The sequence below is a fragment of the Oxyura jamaicensis genome, chromosome 11 (genome assembly GCF_011077185.1).
Source record: "Oxyura jamaicensis isolate SHBP4307 breed ruddy duck chromosome 11, BPBGC_Ojam_1.0, whole genome shotgun sequence".
In the NCBI taxonomy this organism is placed as follows: Eukaryota; Metazoa; Chordata; class Aves; order Anseriformes; family Anatidae; genus Oxyura; species Oxyura jamaicensis.
In genome coordinates, this window is record NC_048903.1 from 241605 (window position 1) to 260517 (window position 18913).

The window sequence follows — 18913 nt, forward strand, 5'->3', positions numbered from 1 at the left end:
CCAGACAGCTCGGAATTGGCAAAACTCACTTTGCTTCTGCACAGCGTGAACAATGTAGTATTTGGGTGCCTGTTTGTCAGAGCCTGACCTTTTGAGCCCAGGGGTTCCCAGCTTATCTCCAGGCTGATCCCAAATGTGCCTGAGCTGCCTGGAGGACTCACCCCCTTGACAGCTTTTTCCAAACCACGCACCACCCTGGCAGATAACCTACAGTCCTGCTTAGCTGCCAAGCGAAGGGCTGCAGGAGCCCCTGGGTGCTCTGTATTTGACATCTCAGGCCCTAGTGAAATGTGAGCATGCTGCTCAGTGGAGGGATGAGCTGGTTGGATGTGGGTTTTGCAGCTGTGGATGCACACTAGCAGGGGAGGACACTTGTGGTCCTGACGCCCTGCTTCCCCTCCTCCTCCAGCTGTGCAGTAGTGATTTCCCTCCCTTTGCCTGTGGTCTTTGAACCTCAGCAATCTCAAGCCATAGCTTGGCTGTGGTATGGCAGCAGCTGGGGGCTCGGTGAAGAGCTGTGTATCTATCCCTTGGTGCCCTCCTGGCTCCAACATTTCAGCAGTGGGGAGGACTGGGCAGCAGTTCAGCTTTGCAGTTAGCTTTGGGTAACGACTCCTCTCTGCCCCTGCTGCAGGTGACTCCCACGTCTAGAGTGGCCATTTGCTGCTGTTAACCCTCCCCCAGAAAGGAAAAGCCCCTTCCCACAGGGGCCTTGATTTCCTTTGTTAAATAGCAGCAGCTCACCGTAACTCATTCACGTGAGCGCTTTGAAACGCACGGAGGGAAGGTGCCTGGCAGGATGTGGCCACTGCAGAAAGGCAGGCGGTTTGCAGCATCACTGTCATTCAGCATTGGCGTCCACCCGGGACAGCCCAACACTGCTTTCACACCAGTGTCCATCTCATGTCTTACAGCTAGAACTAGAGTGCATTAACCCGAAAAAGCAAAAGAAGAAAAAGAATTACAAGAACTCTGGGATCATCATTGTCAAGTCCTGCAAGGTGAGCACAATGCTGGAATGTTTCATTCTGCTCCTTGGCAGGGACTTTATGTTGCAGTGAGTTCCCCCATCCCTTCTCTTTCCAGTGCTCTTGCATTTCCAAGTGTGCATCTTACGGAGAATGAAGAAAAGGGCAATTTTCTTTCTACTTGGGTTTCTCTCCCGTTAGAGCACAATTTGCACCCCTTGGCTCTTTCTCTTGTGCCGGGTCAAGTCTTTTTCCTGCAATGTGAAGATTGCTGAACCACGCTTCTTTTTGTTTTCTTTCAGATAACCAGAGATTTCTCCTTCCTAGACTATATCCTGGGAGGCTGCCAGCTGATGTTCACTGTAAGGACTTTCGCTGCTTTTTCCAGTAGTGGTAACAAGCATGTCATGGTCAAAACTGCGAAGGGAGGTGCTGCAGGAGGCTCTGCCAAGGCAGGCGTGAAATAACGTGCACAGGAAGCTGCCCTTGAGCTGAACCACAGAGCCGAATCCTGCTGGCTTGGTGTGGTTTCACAGCAATGAGGAGATGCCTCGTTTTGCTGTTCAGCCATGTGGCTTTGGGGTACCGCGATGCTCAAAGTGCATCACGGCCTGCTGGTGCCCAAGACTATTGCTGAGGATCAGAGTCCCACAAAGTCCTCACGAGTCTTCACAAATTTGTGAATTTGTCTTCACAAAGTTGTGTGTATTTCCCCATTACTGGTTTTAACTAGCATCCAGATCTTTCAGCGAGGTCTCCGTATTTTTAACCCTGCTCGGAGGCTTTGGGCTGTTAGTGGTACAGTGTTTCTGCATATTTTTTTTTTGGAATTCCACCCTTGTTTGATCTGGAACAACGACGGTTTGTCAAGAGTAATTAAATGACGACATTACAACCCCAAGTGAAACCACCACAAAACAAAAGTGCTGTTTTTTTCCCCCACTAGCTTTCTAATTTCTGAAAACTTTTCTGATTCAGTATCCAGAGTGCTCTGGGCACACACAGTAATTTCAATTTTTATTTTGTTGTCTTGTCTCAAAACACGGTGGGGAGAGGAGGAGGAGGAGGAAGAGTTGCCATAGAAACAGGAACAAGTGTGAGAGCTCTTTATGTGCCATTCTGCTGCTGTGAACTGAGGTCTCCATGCTGAAGAGTGAATAGAAAAGGAAAATCATTAAGTTTATTGGTAGCACGGAGCTCTTGCGTAAATTAGTCTGAATGTGGGAATTGCCCCTTCCTGTTTAAAGATCTGCTGGTAACGGGGGCACTGGGTTTCTCCCCTCCCCAAGGCATCTGGTTCGATCTTTGCTCTCCTGGGTGGGTTTTGACGTGTTGAGCAATGTGTGCAATGACGTGCTGGTACACCGGCAGGGACAAAGCTGCTGCACGCACCCTTGCCGTCTGGGAAGGCAGCTGGTATCGGTCAGCGCACAGTGCCTCAGTTTCCGTCTTGCTCTCTGACCGAGTGTGGCTTGGCCACTTCTGTTTTATTGAAAGCAGCACTTTTCATTCCTCCAGCTGCACCAGGGCAGGTGTGACGGCAGTGAGCTGTGACTCTAACGTGCTTGCTGAAGAAGTCAGGTTTTCCCAGGCTTTTTGTGTGTTCCTCTGCCTCCATCCTGCTGGAACGAGCACAGGGAAGGCAGTGGCTGCTGGGACCATTCCTAGCCCCTGCACTTTGCAGCAGCATCCCCTCAGCACAAGCAGAGCAGCAGCTGCCCATGCTGAGAGCTGCCTCAGGGCCACAAGGGATGTCTCATCTTCCCCACCCCTGGCTTTGACCCAGCCATCCGCGGCTGCAAGCCCAGGAGCTGAGTCTTTCCTCTCTCATTACAGATACGGAGCAAAACCCAGTGCAAATCCCCTGAGCTCAATTTAGCCACCAGATTTATTTTTTATTTTTTTTTCCTATTTGCTCTGCAAACAAGGCAAACACAGTCACACCGTCTGCTTGTCTCCTCCTCGCTCTTCCCTCCAAGTCGTTTCAAATCTGGTGGCTCATTACCTCACCACATTTGACCAGATTTAACTGGGTCCGAGATCTTGGATACGCATTCCTACATAAGTCTTTAAATAGCATGGAGGAGGGAGAAATATGAGTGCTTTGCTGACAAAGCAGCATCTCAGCCTACATTGCCCAGGGGAAGCACCATGTACAGCAGCTGCAGGGAAAGCCCCCCTCCAGGGTTGCTTTGAGATCCAACAAATGCTCAGGCAGCCCTGGCCACTTTGGTGTCCATGGGGCTGCTTGTTCCCCGAGCTTAGTGCCCAGGAGATGGGCAATGACAGTCCCAGGCCTGAACCCCAGAAACGGTGGAGGCTTGCTCCAGGAGCAGGAGCTGTTCTGGGGCACCTTGTCTGGGAGGCTTGATGGTGAAAAGATCAGGTATCCTAGTGGATTGCTTTGTCTACCCTGGTATTTTAGAGAGGGTAAAGAGCTGAATTTTGTTAAACTTTCTGAAGTCTGAGGTTTGGGTCATGATGGGACTGTGTCTGAACCTCACGTGGTCCATTTGCGATAGAGAAGCTAGGTGTGTAGTGGTGACTAGTAACAGAGGGTGGGTCTGTGCTTCTCTCGCACCTCAGGTTGGGATTGACTTCACAGCTTCCAATGGGAACCCGAGAGACCCCTCCTCTTTGCACTATATCAACCCCATGGGAACAAATGAATACTTGTCAGCTATCTGGGCTGTCGGGCAGATCATCCAGGACTACGACTCGTAAGCACTGCACCTTTTGGGCTCCACTGTTGTTTTGCATTTCCCTGGCTTCCCAAAGGGGTGCCAGGATGCTTTTCACCTGTTCCCATGGCTTGACTTCCCACCCCCAAAGCAGGCGTAAATATTGCCTTGCTTTTGAGAAGCTCCTTAGGAGAAAATTGCCTTACACATTGAGATGCAGACACTGTGACGAGGGGAGCATGTAAGGACAGCCTCTCTCTCTCTATCGCCACTGTCGAGCATGATGATGTTCAAGAAGATGCGGAGCATCCTTTGCTCGGTGCGGCTGGTGACCACTCACCCGCTGTGTTAGCACAAAGGCAGATGTCCCCAGCTTGCTGATATTTGCTGCTGGCTGCTGCTTTGTCCCAGCCACATTTTTAGCATCCAGAGTTGGCTGCACAGCGGGTGCTTTCACTGGAGCTGGCGGGATGGGGAGGCTGTTGTTTTGCAGAGGAGCATGCCTTCAGCAAAAGCCATGCAAGCATCCTTTGTGCACACGTACGCCAATATGTTTTTCTTCTCTTTTAGAGACAAAATGTTTCCTGCTCTGGGATTCGGTGCCCAGCTCCCACCGGACTGGAAGGTAACATGCAACAGCAATCCACGTGTTTGAAACATGTTTGTCCTGAGGGCAGGAGCAGAGCCGGAGCAGCAGCAGGGCACAGGGTGCACTCAGGCTCGCAGGGAGAGATGTGGCAGTGCAGGTGGGCAGTGAGGTGGGGATGGAGCACAGGCAGCCAGGCCCTCCGAGCCAGGCTGGAGCTAAGGCAGCAGCTCCCTGGCACACACGGGCAGTCAGCTGTTGATCATTTGCTGGCAGGAGGAAGGAGCAATCTTGGGACCCTGGAGGAGTGTGTCAGGCAGCAGCAAGCTCTGGCAGGAGGCTGGGAGGTGAGTGGCCTCCAGTTGATGTTGCCTGCAGGCCCTGGTGGGGGATTAGAGCAGAAGGACTCTTCTAAGGTGTCCTCAGCACTGGCAGTGTGACCTTTCCCACCACAAACACTGCTTCGTCTGAAGGCCTCAGGAAGCAGGGCTGGGGAATTGCACCCTGTGCCCAGAGCCACTGCTGACCCTCTGCGGGGAGCTCGTTCCTTTCCTCTGACATTTTCCCAACACCTTTCTTTAGCCCCTGAGCCTGCTCATCCTCCCCTTCATGTCCGCAGAGCACTTCGCACTGCAGAGCCCTGGTACTTCATGGGGTGCTGGGTGCAGTGGGGCACGCAGAGGGACAGGGCTTTGGGCTGCTCCAGCTGTCCGGAGGCACGATGTACGGCCTTGATTTTCCCATAACGCGGCTGAGAAGCTGCTCTGGGACACAACAGCGTTCCCCTACCGGCTGGGTCTTTTGACTGCTCTTGGTGCATGTTACTTCTGCTTGTTGCTGAGAAGTCCCCAGCTCGTGGTGCAGTGCTGAGGTTGATCCAAGAGCCTTTTTTTTTGTCTGCTTTGTGGCAGGAGGGGAGCACTGCTCCGGGCTGAGCAGCGCAGGGCACGTACATCACAAGCAGCTGGGCAGGGGAGCTCTGCGCTGTCGGCCTTTGGGGCTGGGGATGTTTTGCCCCTCAGGCGTGCACAACACCTCCTGCTCCTGCATCCCACATCTTCCCCAGAGAGAAGGACCATTGCAGGGTCATTTTGAATCCATGCAGAGGCCCCACAGGACCAGTCCAGCACTGCTCATCACAGCCAGCAGCACGGTGGCTCCCACCTGACCGCCACCTTTCTTCGCACCCTCGGATGGCTGTGACCGCAGGGCAGATCCCAGCAGCTCTTGTGTTTTCACCATTTCAACCCAGACTCTTGGATTTCCCAGCAGCCCAAATCCCTGCAACACAAGTGGGAGCTGTTGCTGGTTGCCACTCACAAGAGGCCATCCGTCCCTGTGCAAACTGGAGCTGATTCATCCCCCTTGGCCGTGAAATGTCTGGTCTGTCATTTCACCAGTTTCTGCGGGAAAATCTTCGTGAGCAGCTTCCAAGGAATAACAGTTGTCAGCTGTCAACTGGGGATTTATTGTTTGTGGGGAGAAATGGAAAAAGCAGCCGGGCTGGAAGGGGCCTGGCAACCTAGGCTGCAGAGTGTGGGGGAATGGGTCGGTCATCCCACCGAGCATCCTGCTGCACTGCCACTGGAAGCTGCACTGCTGGGCTGCAGCCCTGGGCATGAGCATGGCCTATGGCATTAGGTGAAGCTGTAAGGCAGGAGGAAGGATACTGAGCAAGGCAGGGAGAGCAGGCCTGTGCCCCACAGGGACGCCTGGTTACTGCCTGTGAGCCTGGAAATTGTCCGTCCCGCAAGGCTGGAGGAGTTTAACAGGCTGAGGATGTCAGCTGATGGCTCAGGGGTCCCCTGCATCGAGCTGCAGAGGTGTATCCATCAGCTCCTGCTGCTGACACTCCGTAAGCACCACTGGAAAAAAGCCTCTTTCTCCCCCAGAATGATCTGTAAGCTTGCATAAGCCCTGGCAGAGAGCAACTCTCCATCCCCAACTCACCCTAACGCCTGGAGTAACCCACTCCTTGTCTCACATTCGCAGTGGAGGCTGCCGGCACTGGGGCCAGGCACAGCCGCCCCAGCAGCCTGGCTTGGGGACAACATTTACCTGCGTTGTGTTGAGCACGGCCGCCCCAGTGCCCCCCAGTCCCTGGCTCGTTTGGCCTCTGGGCCCCACGTGCCTCCCCTCTTGGCTCTGCTCTGTCCCCAGTGGCTTGTCTGGGGCGTGTGTCCCAGGGGCTCAGCTCACACGTTTCGGGATTTTGACAGACAGGGCTCATTGGGTAACTTCGAAGCCAAATTTTCTTTGCTGAAACACAAGATTCGTGTTACGGCGAGCACTCCATGGGGAGCTCTGCAGCTGGTATCCTGGGGACACTGCACCTTGCCCTGGCAGTGGGTGAAACTCGGCCGTGCTGACCGACGGCCGTTGTACACAACAGGCGAGGGTAAAAATGGGGAAGATCATTAGAGATAAGAGTCGTATAAATCGCGCTTTGTTCTCATTGCGCTCTTGTTGCCATGGCACTGCCAAATGCTTTCAAAGAACCGGTCGGAGTGAGATATTTTGCACACAAAAGTCTCGTTGGAAATGTCAAAGAACATCTTGCAATGTAACAGCTCTGTAAAGAGCCTCGAGCAATTTCCCAGTAGGAAGCAGGAGAAGGAAGCAGATGGGTTTTGGTTGCTGTGGGATGAGGCAAAGGCAAGGAGGCCCTGGAGAGGCTGATGCTTAAAATCAGAGCCCCACCAGTTGCCCTGTTCTCCTCCTGCCTGGGCTTGGGCACATCCACAGTTCCTGGTGAGAAAAGATGGAGCTTCATCCAGAAGTAGAAGAGGGCACAGCTGGGCTGCAGGTGCATGTCTCACCCTTTGGAGCTGCTGGAAAGGTCCCACTGTTGTTGGTGACCTGTGGGCTCTATATGTATTTAATATGCAGAAACTGTTCTACAAAGTACAGAGCTGAACAGGGAATGAGTTCCCTTTTTTGGGTGGGGGTTTTTGTTGTTTTCAAGCCCTCTTGTTGAATCTTGTTGAATTTTCTAGCGGAGATATATATAATCTGTAAAAACTCCAGAGGAGGTTTGGAAACATTTCTGCCATGCAGGGAGTCTGCTCTGTAGATAATGCTGCAAAAAGTGAGGAAAGCAGCTCCAAACCATTTTGCTGGTGCTTAAAGAGAAAGCCCTCTTTTTCAGTTGCAAAACATTGAAATATTTTTTTGCTTACCTGCTCTATAAATACCTATATGACAGAATTTTGAATGTCTTCTAAAAAAAAAAAATATAGTGAGCCCTTTATAACGGAAAATCCACAAATCTGAAGTAGGACGTTTTGCCCAAAATTAAGGCTTCCACCAGAAATGGTGCGTGAAAAACAAGTCATGCATTTCAGAACATGTCAAGTTACTTATTGGCATGAATGGGAACATCACTGCTCAACAGGCATGGAGATACCCAAGCAGGCTGTTAACATTTGCCGGTACGGCAACTCATCAGCTTTGCAGCACAGAAGAGTTTTAGTCTGACCTACTTTTGTTTGTTTGTTGTTTCCCACCCCATGCTGCCTTGCAAAAATAGTTTCTGCTGCTTTCAACACAATGCCCAGTATAATTGGAAAGTCTGAATCAGATGCGTGCTGCTTTCCAGTCTCGGGAGGACTTCGGCTTCACATGGTGCTGTAGAGGACATTCATTTTGCCAGTGTTATGAGTACGCATGTCCTGAAGCAGTCCCCTGGCTGAGAACCTCAAAAAACCACCACCCTTGTGAGAGGAAGAAAATATCCTTGTTTTGTAATTCCAGCACGAACGGAGTGAGAGCTTTTTGTTTTGGAGTCCTGGAGCCAGTAGGCTGAAATCCCAAATCATGCCTTCAACTTCTAGAGGTGCTGAAAGAAGGAGCTGTGTCCCCTCGGTGCTGCTGAGAGTCCGTTGACTCCTTAGTGTGTCTGAAATGCAGGTAGCAGAGTGAGGAATGCCTAAGCCCCCAGGTCTGATGATTCTTCCCCAAGCAAACAGCTGACCCACACCAGCACTGGCAAGGTTTGTGCTGGAGCTCAGGACTCCTGAGCCTCTTTTGCATCTCAGCCACTGAACCACACTTGTCTTTGGTGGCAGCGATAGGTTCAAAGTCACCATTCCCTAATTTTTTTGTGGTTTCTGTCTGCAGGCTTTTTCCACGGGGGGTTCCATGATTTTCTGTCAGCGCTGCTGTTTGGTTTCTCTGGCTGGGCTGATGCCACAAGCCATGATGTGCAGGGTTATCCGCTGTTGCTGGTGTCCCATAGAACCTCCTCCCAAGAGCATCTCCCTCAGCTTGGAAGGAGGTGATGGGAAACCAGGAGGCTCTTGCACCTGCATTGGACAAAGGTTTCATGGTCAATGAAAACCAGCGGGGACTTGCTGTGCTCGTGTCACCTTACCCGTGTGTTCATGTCACCTCTCCCATGCTGCCTTTCACCCCTGTGATGACCCAGGTCACGAAGCAAGGCATCTGCTAGCTTTGTCACTGCAGCTGACATGCCAGGTCAGGTCTTCAAGCCAGCTTGCTCTGTGGCTGCCTGAGTGCTGGGGTGGGCACAGGGAAAGAGGCAGGAGGTTCTGCTGGGAGGGCTGGCACCTGCACAAGATGAGGGACAATGCACTGGCAGCACCTGAAAGGTGCCACTCCTGCATTCAGAGGCCAAACGAGCAGTTTTTAGGGCTCTTCCTTTTGTGCAGGGCAAAAGGTCCTCCCTCCCACTCTGCTTCGTCACTTGCCAAGAGGTGGAGAGCCAGGTTGCTGCCAGAACTGGGGTTGCCTGTGATGTTAATTGAGATTTCTCCCTTTATAACATGCAATAGGATGAAGTCATTTTTCCTAGTGAACTGTGAGCAGCCAGCGGGGAAGCCATGTGGAGAAACCTGCTGTCACAGCTGTAGAAGAACTGATATGATAATTTGAGGTGGATCCCTGATGGGGTGTGGAGGCTCATAGGAACCAGCCCATCCTCAGATACTACTCAATCCTGACCATGTCTGTCTGCTCTGCTCCTTGCTTGGTTGGGTCGCACAGGGCTGGGAAGCGTTGCTGGCCCCACAGGATGAACTACCATGTCAGCAGTGCTTGTGCGACTGCTGCATTGGCTAAACTGGCAGAGAGCATCCTGTTCTGCACTCATCACCATGTTAATTCAGGTCTTTTCTTCTCCACAGGTGTCCCACGAGTTTGCCATTAACTTCAATCCCACCAACCCGTTCTGTTCAGGTGAGCACCTGCCAGCCCTTTATATGCCTTCGGTGTCTTCTGCCTTTCCTCTGGATTTCTCTGGTAACTTGTCTCAGGAGTTTTTCAAGGTCTGTTCAGAGACAGCCTTTAACAGTGAAGCAGAGCAAGTAATAAGGGTGCACTCAACAGAAAGCAGAGAAAAATTGGGGGTGCGTAGGAGGTCCCAGGGTAAAATGCAACTGGATTCAGACAGCGTAAAAATACGCCTTCATTCTGATGTCTGATGTGTCCTACCAGCCGTCTGCTGCTACAGCAAGTCCGTGAGAAACACAAGGGCTGTTTAGCAGATGGGGAGTTCGGACTTAACGCTTCTGTATCTCATTTAGCAACCGAGAGCTGATCGTAGTCATTCCTAAATTGCTGCTCAGATCATAAATGGTAAGGGCTACCATGAGCTGCAAAAGCTGTCCGGGTTGACCTCTGCTTCACCCCAGCACAACTGGAGCTCAGTCAGCTTCCATTCACTAGTCACTAGGTTATGAAGGCTTGTTATGAACAGCTGCTTATCTGCTGTATTTGCTTCATTAAATTGCTTTAAATGTGCTTTCCAAACATAGCTTGGATGCTCTGAGGGTGGTTCTGGGGCATTTTGGCTTCTGCAGTACCTCCTCTGCCCTGTGTCTGTCTGCTTTTGGTTAGGCTCAGAGAGCCCAAGTTGCTTTTCTTTTTGCTCCTCCTTTTTGCCTGATTTTGAGATTTTTGCAGAAACAAGGCCTCTCTTGTAAGAGGAGGTCTGAGGATCTGCTACAAGGTGACTGAGGAGCAAAGCTCTGTTTTTAGAACATTTGAGGCGGGATAGATGAAACTTGATGAGCTGGATGAGTTCTGTGGAAAAAATATTTCTAAGCTCAGCCCCCACAGTATTACTAGCCAGTCATGCTTGGAGTATGGTATTGGGCTTGTGGCTGGCCCGGACTGTTGCGTGTTGTGATGTCTGGCTTCTCTGGTTTCCCTGCAGGCGTGGAGGGCATTGTCCAAGCATACTCAGCCTGCCTGCCTCACATCCGCTTCTACGGACCCACCAACTTCTCCCCCATTGTCAACCATGTGGCCCGGTTTGCAGCTCAGGCAACCCAGCAGGAGGCTGCGTCCGTAAGTCCTGCTTTTCTCACGCTGCCAGCTTGCGTGGCCACCTTGGGCCAGCGTTTCAAAGCCAGTCCTTGGGTTCAGTGTCTTGAGCGGTGCAAGGTGGCTGAAGTGCCAGGTGGAGACGACCCAGCTGAGAATTTAACCCACCCAGACCCCGCGGCCAGCAGCACCGCTCTGTGCTCTCTGCTGTTCTGCTGCCCTCATGGCGCTGCCCAGGTCAGGCACTGCCCTTGCCCGGGGCTGTGGGGTGGCTGACCCCGTGCTGGGGGTTCCTGTCCCCTGCTTTCACATCAGGAGAGCTGAGGCTGCAGGAAAGCCACAAGGCTGTGGGAGATGTGGTGCAGAGCCAGGCTCAGCCCTGGCTATTTGTAGGAGAAAGTGCCTTGTTCAGGTTTAACAACAACTCCAACGTGTTGCCAGGTGGGAGGAACAGCCAGGAGGGTGGCGGGTTGTGTCTGCCTCAGCATCTCATGGCTGCTGTGGTGTCGTGGCTGAACTTCCCTCCCCAGCGGCATGACAAGTTCGGCAGACAAAGCTGGCTTGCGAGACCAGACTATTTAGGGGAGCTGGGATGAAAGCTGCCTGCAAACAATTGTGGGAAGATCTCCCCATCCCTCGTGGCTGACATGCAGCTGCAGTTTCTTTGCCCCATGCTGGTGAATGGAAAGGACTTGAAGGAAAGTTAAAACTAACCTTGTCTGTGAAGCCCAGCCGTGGGCTCTCAGCTGGCTGTTGTCACTTTAGACAGAGAATGTCGAGTTGTTGCAGATGCTTCTTAGGAAAAAAAAAAAAAAAAAAAAAAGGCAAAAACTCTTTAATAGGCAGCAGAACTGCAGCTGTAGAAAATCAGAAATTATTGGGGAGAGAATTGAGACAAGGGTGGGAAATGCCATGAGGTGGGCATCCCTTGGATTGATACAAATGTCTCGAGCACAGTATGAAGTTTTGGTCCCCTTATCTCAAAGGATCCAGTAGCCCTGAAAATGGTAGCAAGAGAGTTGGCCAGAACATCCAGAGGTGTGGAGCAGCTCCCATGTGAGAAGTGGCAAGGCTGGGACCTTCTGTCCTGGGAGAACATCAAGGTGCAAGCTTGGGCTCAGGAATCTGTAACATGCACCAGCAGGATACAGAGAAGGATAACTTTTTCTGTTTTTCTGAAACATTCACCCCTGGCCTCTGCTGAGCTCTCCAGGGGCTTTGGTCTAACTGGGCAACCTCTGTACTTGTAGATTCTGGCCAAGAGGGGAATAATAGTTCTGAGGAGCATGTTCCTTCCAAAATAGCCTTTTGTGTGGTGTGGGACTGACAGGACTGTCATGGGGACCATGGGGGAATTAGGTTGGTGGTAGGTAGTGCTGGCGTAGTGCAGATGGGAAACGAGAGCAACTGGGCTGAGGTTAGGAGAGTGTCCTCAAACCTTTGGCTTACGTCACTTCAAGACAAGCAAACAGCTGGAGGAGGATCCTCTTGGTTAAAGCGCCTCCCCCTGCTCTGTGAGGAGATCTCCTGGGGAGACCTGGTGGTGCACACCCAGGCTGGCAAACCGAGGAAGGAGAGCATCAGCCCCAGGGTTTCCTTTCTGGGAAAGCCCCCACAGCACTACCAGCCCACAGACTGCTTGCCCGAGCCGTGCCATGCCATGGGGTGTTATCTTTCTTATGAGGCCAAATCCAAACCTTGTCCTGGGAGAAGACCTTTGTGCTTTTCCCACTTGGATGACATTGGCTGGCTCACTTCTATCGCTGCTTTTCACACCAGTTGGAAAAGCAGTGGGCTCAGAGCCAGGGCGGGGGTTCTTGCGCGGCCACTCCAGCCACTCATCAGTCCTTGAAGTTGCAGTTAATTAGTCCAGCAGACTGCTTACATCCATATGTCAAAAAGCTGCTCGTTAGCACAGAGGCCCCCTCCTACCACGCTCCGTCACACCAGGCTGTGAGGCTCGTGGGCAGGAGGCAGCACCAGCGTGGTGTTAGGAGGCAGAGGCAGCAGTGGGGCTGTGGTTTGGAGAGCCAGGCTGGGTGGGCAGCGCTGCCGCTGCCAGCCGGCCTCCTGCCAGGGGTTCTGGCCTGCTGCTGGTGGCTGAGGAGCCTTCCTGAGAGCATGGAGAGCTGGGTTTTGCTCAGAGCCAGCTCAGCTGGGGCATCATCCTGTGTGTGGACAGAGCTGGCTGGGGTTGAAAGCTTTCCTGAATGCCATCTCTCTGAGGACACATTCTTCTGCCTTGCCTTCTGTGCTGTTGCTCTTCCAAGCTCCAGACACAAGGCATTACTACCCCATTCTTGTCTTTTTTGTTTGCTTTCTTCATTAAAGTAAGCCATTTCCTGCTGCTGTCTCGAGGGGGTCCTGTTGCTGCCCACCGTCCCCTCCCTCATCCTAACACCTTCTTGGTGCTTCCTGTTCCATCTTCCCCCCTTTGAAACCTCCTCCCAGGAAGGCTGTGGGCTGCCAGTCCTCACGTCCATGCACGGCACTCGTGGTGGGAAGGTCCCAATTGGGTTTAATTCGGTACACATCCAGGTGGCTCCTCAGCGTTCATTTTCTCTGCTTGTGTCAGTGGGGGAGGGAGAAGCCCGCAGGCCTCGCACCGAGCAGAGGCACTAATCATATGCAAATTGCACCCCTCCGCTGGCACTAATAGTTTAATCAAGGGAGATTTTAAATAACGTGCACCAAAGTAATAGCTCCGTCAGAGGCTGGAGACGGCTCTTTTTTGGAAGCACAAAGCGTGATTGATCAGGGACCTTGCTCCCCCGGGGCCTTCTCCTCACCCAGCTGGTCTCAGCTGCGTGCGGCAGCACCACCCTCTGTGGTGCCAGCGGCAGCCCCATGGTGTGGAGACACCAGCGGGGACAATGGGGACAGCAGCCCCGCAAAGACCTCCTGTGGGCTGGTGAGCCACCGCGAGGTTGTCCCCTGCGCAGTGGCCAGGCAGGAAACACAATGGGCCTTCACCTGGATCTGCACGCTTTGTCCTCCTGGTCTCACTGGGCTCCCGCGTGAGAGAGGGGCTTTAATAAACCCCCAAAGTGGTGTTTTTTCCATGGCAACGTGGAACACAAGCAGAGGAGCAGTCAGCTCGTAAGGGATGGGAGCACTAAAATGTGTCTGAGCAAGAGGGGGAGAGACGCAGGGCGCACAGGACTGGCTTGGCTCCCAGGGGAGGATCAGTAAGCTTAAGGGAGTTAACACACACCTTCCCAGCAGGACCCCCACATCCAAGCTCCCCTTTCCTTGCCACACACTGTTAAATCCTAGCTAATCCCCTGAAGTCCTGCTCACACATGTGAGCCTAGTTGATGATTTTGTTAGCAAATAGCCATAATCATCTCCAAAGTCTGTGCTGGATTCAGAGATCGTTTTAGCAACAAAACAAGGAGAAAGGAGGAGGTGCTGCCAGGTGGGCCACGCTGGCGAGCACTGAGGGTGACCCCCAGCCCAGGTGACCCCCTGTCCCCATCCCAGGACGTGTCCCCCATGGTGGGAGGACAGCAGCTCTGGGGCGAGTGCCCAGAGGCAAAGGTGGGCTTGGCCTTTCTGGACAGGCTAATTTTCTGCTCCCTAGCGGGTTATTCTAATATTGTCATAATTCATCTGGGGTGTGTCCAGATGATGCTCTAGTGCAGTGCCTGCTGGTGCCTTGCTTATGAAGATGCTCCCCAGCCAGCTCGCTCTGCTGCAGAACCTCCAGGCTTTTAAGATGATCCCCAGCATCATCTCCTTGGCCTCTGAAATATGCAGCGAGAAACATTTGGTGAGCTCTGTTCCTTTTCCTGCATACTTTCTAGTGTGCTTTTCTCTGATCCTGTTATAGATTTCACAAAAAAAAAAAAAGAATCAAAAGGGAGAGGGAGAGAGACCTTTCTTGTTTTATTCTTTGACCATGCTCAGAGGCCAAACCTGCACTGATTTACTCAGACAAAAAAGCATGTGGAGGAAGGGTGGAATAAGCTGGATTTTTGCCCATTATCCGCTGCTGTCTTTGAAATTTTACTTTCTCCCAGTCAGGTTCACAAACAGGGTCAGGCCCAGTTACTTGTCCTGAGATCAGTGCTGGCCATGAGTATGAGAAAATGCTGGCATTTAATACAAAAAAAAATGTGTTGATGCTAGTTCTGGAATCCAGATACATAATTCCTGTATAAATCTTCCCCTAGAAAACATTTTTTCCCCCAGCTGTATTTTTGCCCTGTTTCAGATCCCTGCTTCCCAGGACATGTCCGGGGCCCTGCTGGCACCCCCAGCCTGTGCCACTGGTGATGCTGGGGGCAGCGAGCTGGTCCTGCTGCTGTGGCACACACAAATCAGAAGCAATGCCGCAAACCCACCCTCATCTGTGCTTGGAGCATTGTGCTTGTGCTTGCTTTAGCACAAGAGAGTGTTGAGGGAAGAAAGCACTTAGGGAAAATTTCAGGAGACAAGATGTGGGCTGGAGAAAAAAACAAGAAAATGGGCTTTGGACTGTTTCTTCTGCTTTTCTAGGACGTTGGCAGTGGTGGTTTTCAGAGGAAATGGAAAGAATGAGGAGAGGAACAAAGAGCTTTAATGCTCCTAAGTGCTTGTTTTTCCTCATTTCTTCACCACATGCAAGATGTGTAATGTGCCAAAATTGAACCATTACTTTCCCCTGAGGGGGAGGAGATGGAGGAGCCTTCTCAGGGGTCTGTATGCTGCAGACTTGCTGTGCCATGTCCAGCAGGACTGTCCATCCGTCCATTCATCCACTCCCTCAGCTCTGCAGGGCACAGCAGCAAGCTGGACATGGGCTGAGTGGGGAGGAAGAGACTACATCTGCCAGCTGGACTCGTGTCGGGACTTGTGACACCGAAGCTCTGCAGAAGTTGGAGCTTTTTCCATCACTGAGTAAATTAGTGAGTGAGATCTCTAGCAGAAGGTTCAATTAGATTATAGGTACTTAGATTACATTAGGTGAGATTCGGTGGTCTGCACCAGCAGGTGCTGCAGGGAGCCCTCCCTCCTCCATGCCAGGTCCTTGCTGCAGCTGCCTCCCAGTGGAGAAGGACACGCAGGCAGTGCGGCCACACGTCTTTGTATGGGAGGGGTGGTTTCTTGTTTGGATTTTCTCTTTCAAAATCTGGAGGGAATGGGATCACCTGAGATTTCTGGGGGCTGCTAGAAGGGGGCAACACCAACAGCAAGTGCTCTCAGATCCCTTGGGTAGATGCATCCCCTGACATGGGCTGCAGGCAACCCCGTCCAGCTCTGACCCTCTGCTCCCCTCTCCGCAGCAATACTTCATCCTCCTCATCATCACAGACGGGGTCATCAGCGACATGGATGAGACGCGGCACGCCGTGGTGCAGGCTTCCAAGTTGCCCATGTCGATCATCATCGTTGGGGTGGGCAACGCCGACTTCGCCGCCATGGAGTTCCTGGACGGGGACAGCCGGGTGCTGCGCTCCTACACGGGCGAGGAGGCCGTGCGTGACATCGTCCAGTTCGTGCCCTTCCGGGATTTCCGCAATGTGAGTCTGTGCCCCTGCGCTGTTGTCCTCACCGCAGTGCTCTGCAGTGTGCTGGCGGCAGGAGGCTGTGGGAGCCCCGTGCAGATGAGGGGATTGGAGCAGAAGCCTGGTCTCACATTGCAGGGGGGGTTCTTTGATCAACCTGATGTAGTGAGAGATGTCCCATGGCAGGGGGGCGGACAGGGTGATCTTCAAGGGTCCCTTCCAAGCCAAACTGTTCTGTGGTTCTCACCTTGGAAGTGGGGCAACCCCTGCAGATGCTGAAAGGTTTGGGAGCCATTCAAGGGGCAGCTAGAGGCAAAAGGGTGAGCACTTGTCACCCTCCCACTGGGCTCTGCCTTCTCCCAAGCTGTCTGCTTTGCCCTAGCTCCAAACCCCACATCCCATGGAGACACACTGGCACTAACCACATGAATCAGCGCTGTAGAGAAGACACGCGGTGGCAGCAACCAGAATTATCTCCTGGAAGATGTAGTACAAAGTATATTCCCAGGTGTACAAAGTGCTGACTATCACAGAGCTGGCTTCAAGGGGGTATTAAATGAGATGCCACTGTCTGGAGCTGGGGGCAGGCCAGCCGCACTGACTCTGCTCGTCCTCTTTCTTAGGCATCTGTGCCAGCCTCTCCTGTGAGGCAGAGCTCTGCAAGCTCTCGCTCGGTCCCTGTAGCCATCTTATATTGGTGTTTCTTTTTTCTTTTTGCCTGCAGGCCCCCAAGGAAACGCTGGCCAAAGCTGTGCTGGCAGAGCTGCCCCAGCAAGTTGTGCAGTACTTCAAGCACCAAAATCTGCCCCCCATCAACTCGGAGCCGGCGTAGCGCCATGCCTGGCGGCGCCATCTGCATGTCGCTGAAGTCTGTTGGTGCCACCGAAATCGCATGTGCCACATGCTTTTAAATGAAGAATACCCTCCCTGAAACACACAGTTTTGTACTTTTTAATTTAATTGTTAAGTTCTTAAAACTCATCCCAGAGAAGCATCTGGATTCATTTTGTACAGTCCCAGCCTGAGGTAACACCAAGAGGCCAGCCATGCCCTGGTCCTGCTCTGTTGAGTCACTTTTCAGTATTGAATGTACTTTGTATAATTTTAGTGGAACAGGATACAATTTTTACAATCAAAACTTGCTTTTTCCAAGCAATGAAATGCTTAATATATTATTATTATTATCATTCAATGAACTGGTCATTGTATAGGTCATGTATCTTTGCTGTACCTGTACCTCTGTCATGCTCTATGTTCATTTTTATACTGTGTACATGTTATATTTGTTATACTCAGGTTAATAAAGAAACTTGGACATTTAAGAAAGTGTCTCCCATACGGTCCAGTCCGGGAGCACCTTCCAAGGCCCAGAGGCCAGCAAGGTACTTGGGAGATTCTTGTCCAACAGGGGCTGTCCTGGTCCCACAGCCCTCACTGGCTGCAAGCAGGATATTGGTGGCACTGTCCCTGTGAGGGACTGGGCACAGGTGAGCAGCATGGTGTGGTTTGCAGCCTCGCAGGTGATGGTCCTTCCTCACTACCTATGTTTTAAGGCCATCTGTAATTGTTGTGTTTTTTTTTGTTTTGTTTTGTTTTGTTTTTCAGCCACAGTTCTCCCACAAGCTCTCCTGGGACCAAAAAAAAAAAAGGCAAAGAACCTGATGGGCACACCGACGGCAAACAGGCTGCTCTTCCATGAGCTTTCACAGCCCCAGCGATGCAGCAGTAAGTGATTGGGCTGCTCCTGCATCTCAGCACAGGCGATAACCCAGCAGCACCAGGCACCCCAGGCTCAATGTTTTCCTCGCTGTGCCCCAGGATCGCCCCCGTGCCTTTAACAATGTGGGACCCTGCTGCACCTCTAGCCATTCGGCAGCAGACCGGAGGGTTGATTCACCAAGGGTGGAGGTGACCTGCAATGTCCCGGGAGTGGCAGAGCCTCCCCCCCCCCCACCTCCCCATCAGCACTCAGTGCCTGAGCCAAGATGTGCTTGGGGAAACCACAGCGAGCCTGCAAACAACGCAGTGGGGGTATGGGAGTTCTTCCAGGTCAGAGGATCACCCTGCTGCCCAGAAGATGGGTTGCGGTAGTGCACAGAGAGAGAAATCCTGCTCCAAGCAGTTCCTCTGAGCCTTGTGCCATCTTCAGTGCTAATTGTCGCTTTGTTCTGCTGTTAACTAGATCAGAGCCCTCTGAAGTTGACAGGTAAGAAGCTGAATATAGTGCAGGCATTGCCAGTGATTCACCCTTATTTCAGACTCGAGTAGATGACTTCCATTCTCCCTTCCCCTTCCACCTCCAACTGAGGAAAGCCTGGAGCCAAGCTGCATTTGTGTGAGCATGAGGCTCCTTGCCAGCCTCAGCCTTGGGGGGGGGGGGAGGGGGGTTCTGCCTGGTGAAATATTTGCTTTGCAAAGCCCTCTGGAAGGGGAAAAAACAAAAACAAAAACAAAACAAACAAACAAACAAAACTGACATTAACCCTCTTCCAAATGGGGAAGCCGTATTTGAATGGTGACTTATTTAAAAATAATTCTGTACACAGCTCAGCTGCCGGCCACGCAGGCTCTGTAACACTCAGCTTCCAGATCAAAGTCTGTAACACTGGAAAAATATTTTCTTTTCGCAAGAAAACCTCGTATACAGCTGCACTAGCTAGTAAGCTCCTGTGCTAGTGGCATGTTTGTGGGGGTTTGTCATTTTTTTAACACCTCTCTGAAGCATTTAACAACGAACACAGACAACAAGCAGTTTATGAAGCTGTCCCTGGAGAAGAGCTGAAGCACATACTATGCAGTCATGCCTAAGAGAGAAGAAAAATCTTTAAAAAGTATTTTAAGTCCACCATGAAATGATGGAGCTGCTGGATTCTTTCCCCAGCGTGCCGGCTCCGGGTTACTGCC

At 52.0% G+C, this 18913-nt stretch overlaps 1 protein-coding gene across 1 annotated transcript in view; it reads left to right on the forward strand.

The window, feature by feature from the left end:
- CPNE2 (copine 2) overlaps positions 1 to 17331 on the forward strand; it is a 55119-nt gene extending 37788 nt beyond the window's left edge. Inside the window, exons 9-16 of the mRNA XM_035337026.1 lie at positions 915 to 1001; positions 1271 to 1330; positions 3555 to 3688; positions 4220 to 4274; positions 9380 to 9431; positions 10411 to 10544; positions 15788 to 16024; positions 16734 to 17331. Coding sequence (XP_035192917.1) covers positions 915 to 1001; positions 1271 to 1330; positions 3555 to 3688; positions 4220 to 4274; positions 9380 to 9431; positions 10411 to 10544; positions 15788 to 16024; positions 16734 to 16841 — 867 coding nt within the window. The 3' untranslated portion in view covers positions 16842 to 17331. The remainder of the gene's footprint in view (positions 1 to 914; positions 1002 to 1270; positions 1331 to 3554; positions 3689 to 4219; positions 4275 to 9379; positions 9432 to 10410; positions 10545 to 15787; positions 16025 to 16733) is intronic.
- The last annotated feature ends 1582 nt before the right edge of the window (positions 17332 to 18913 follow it).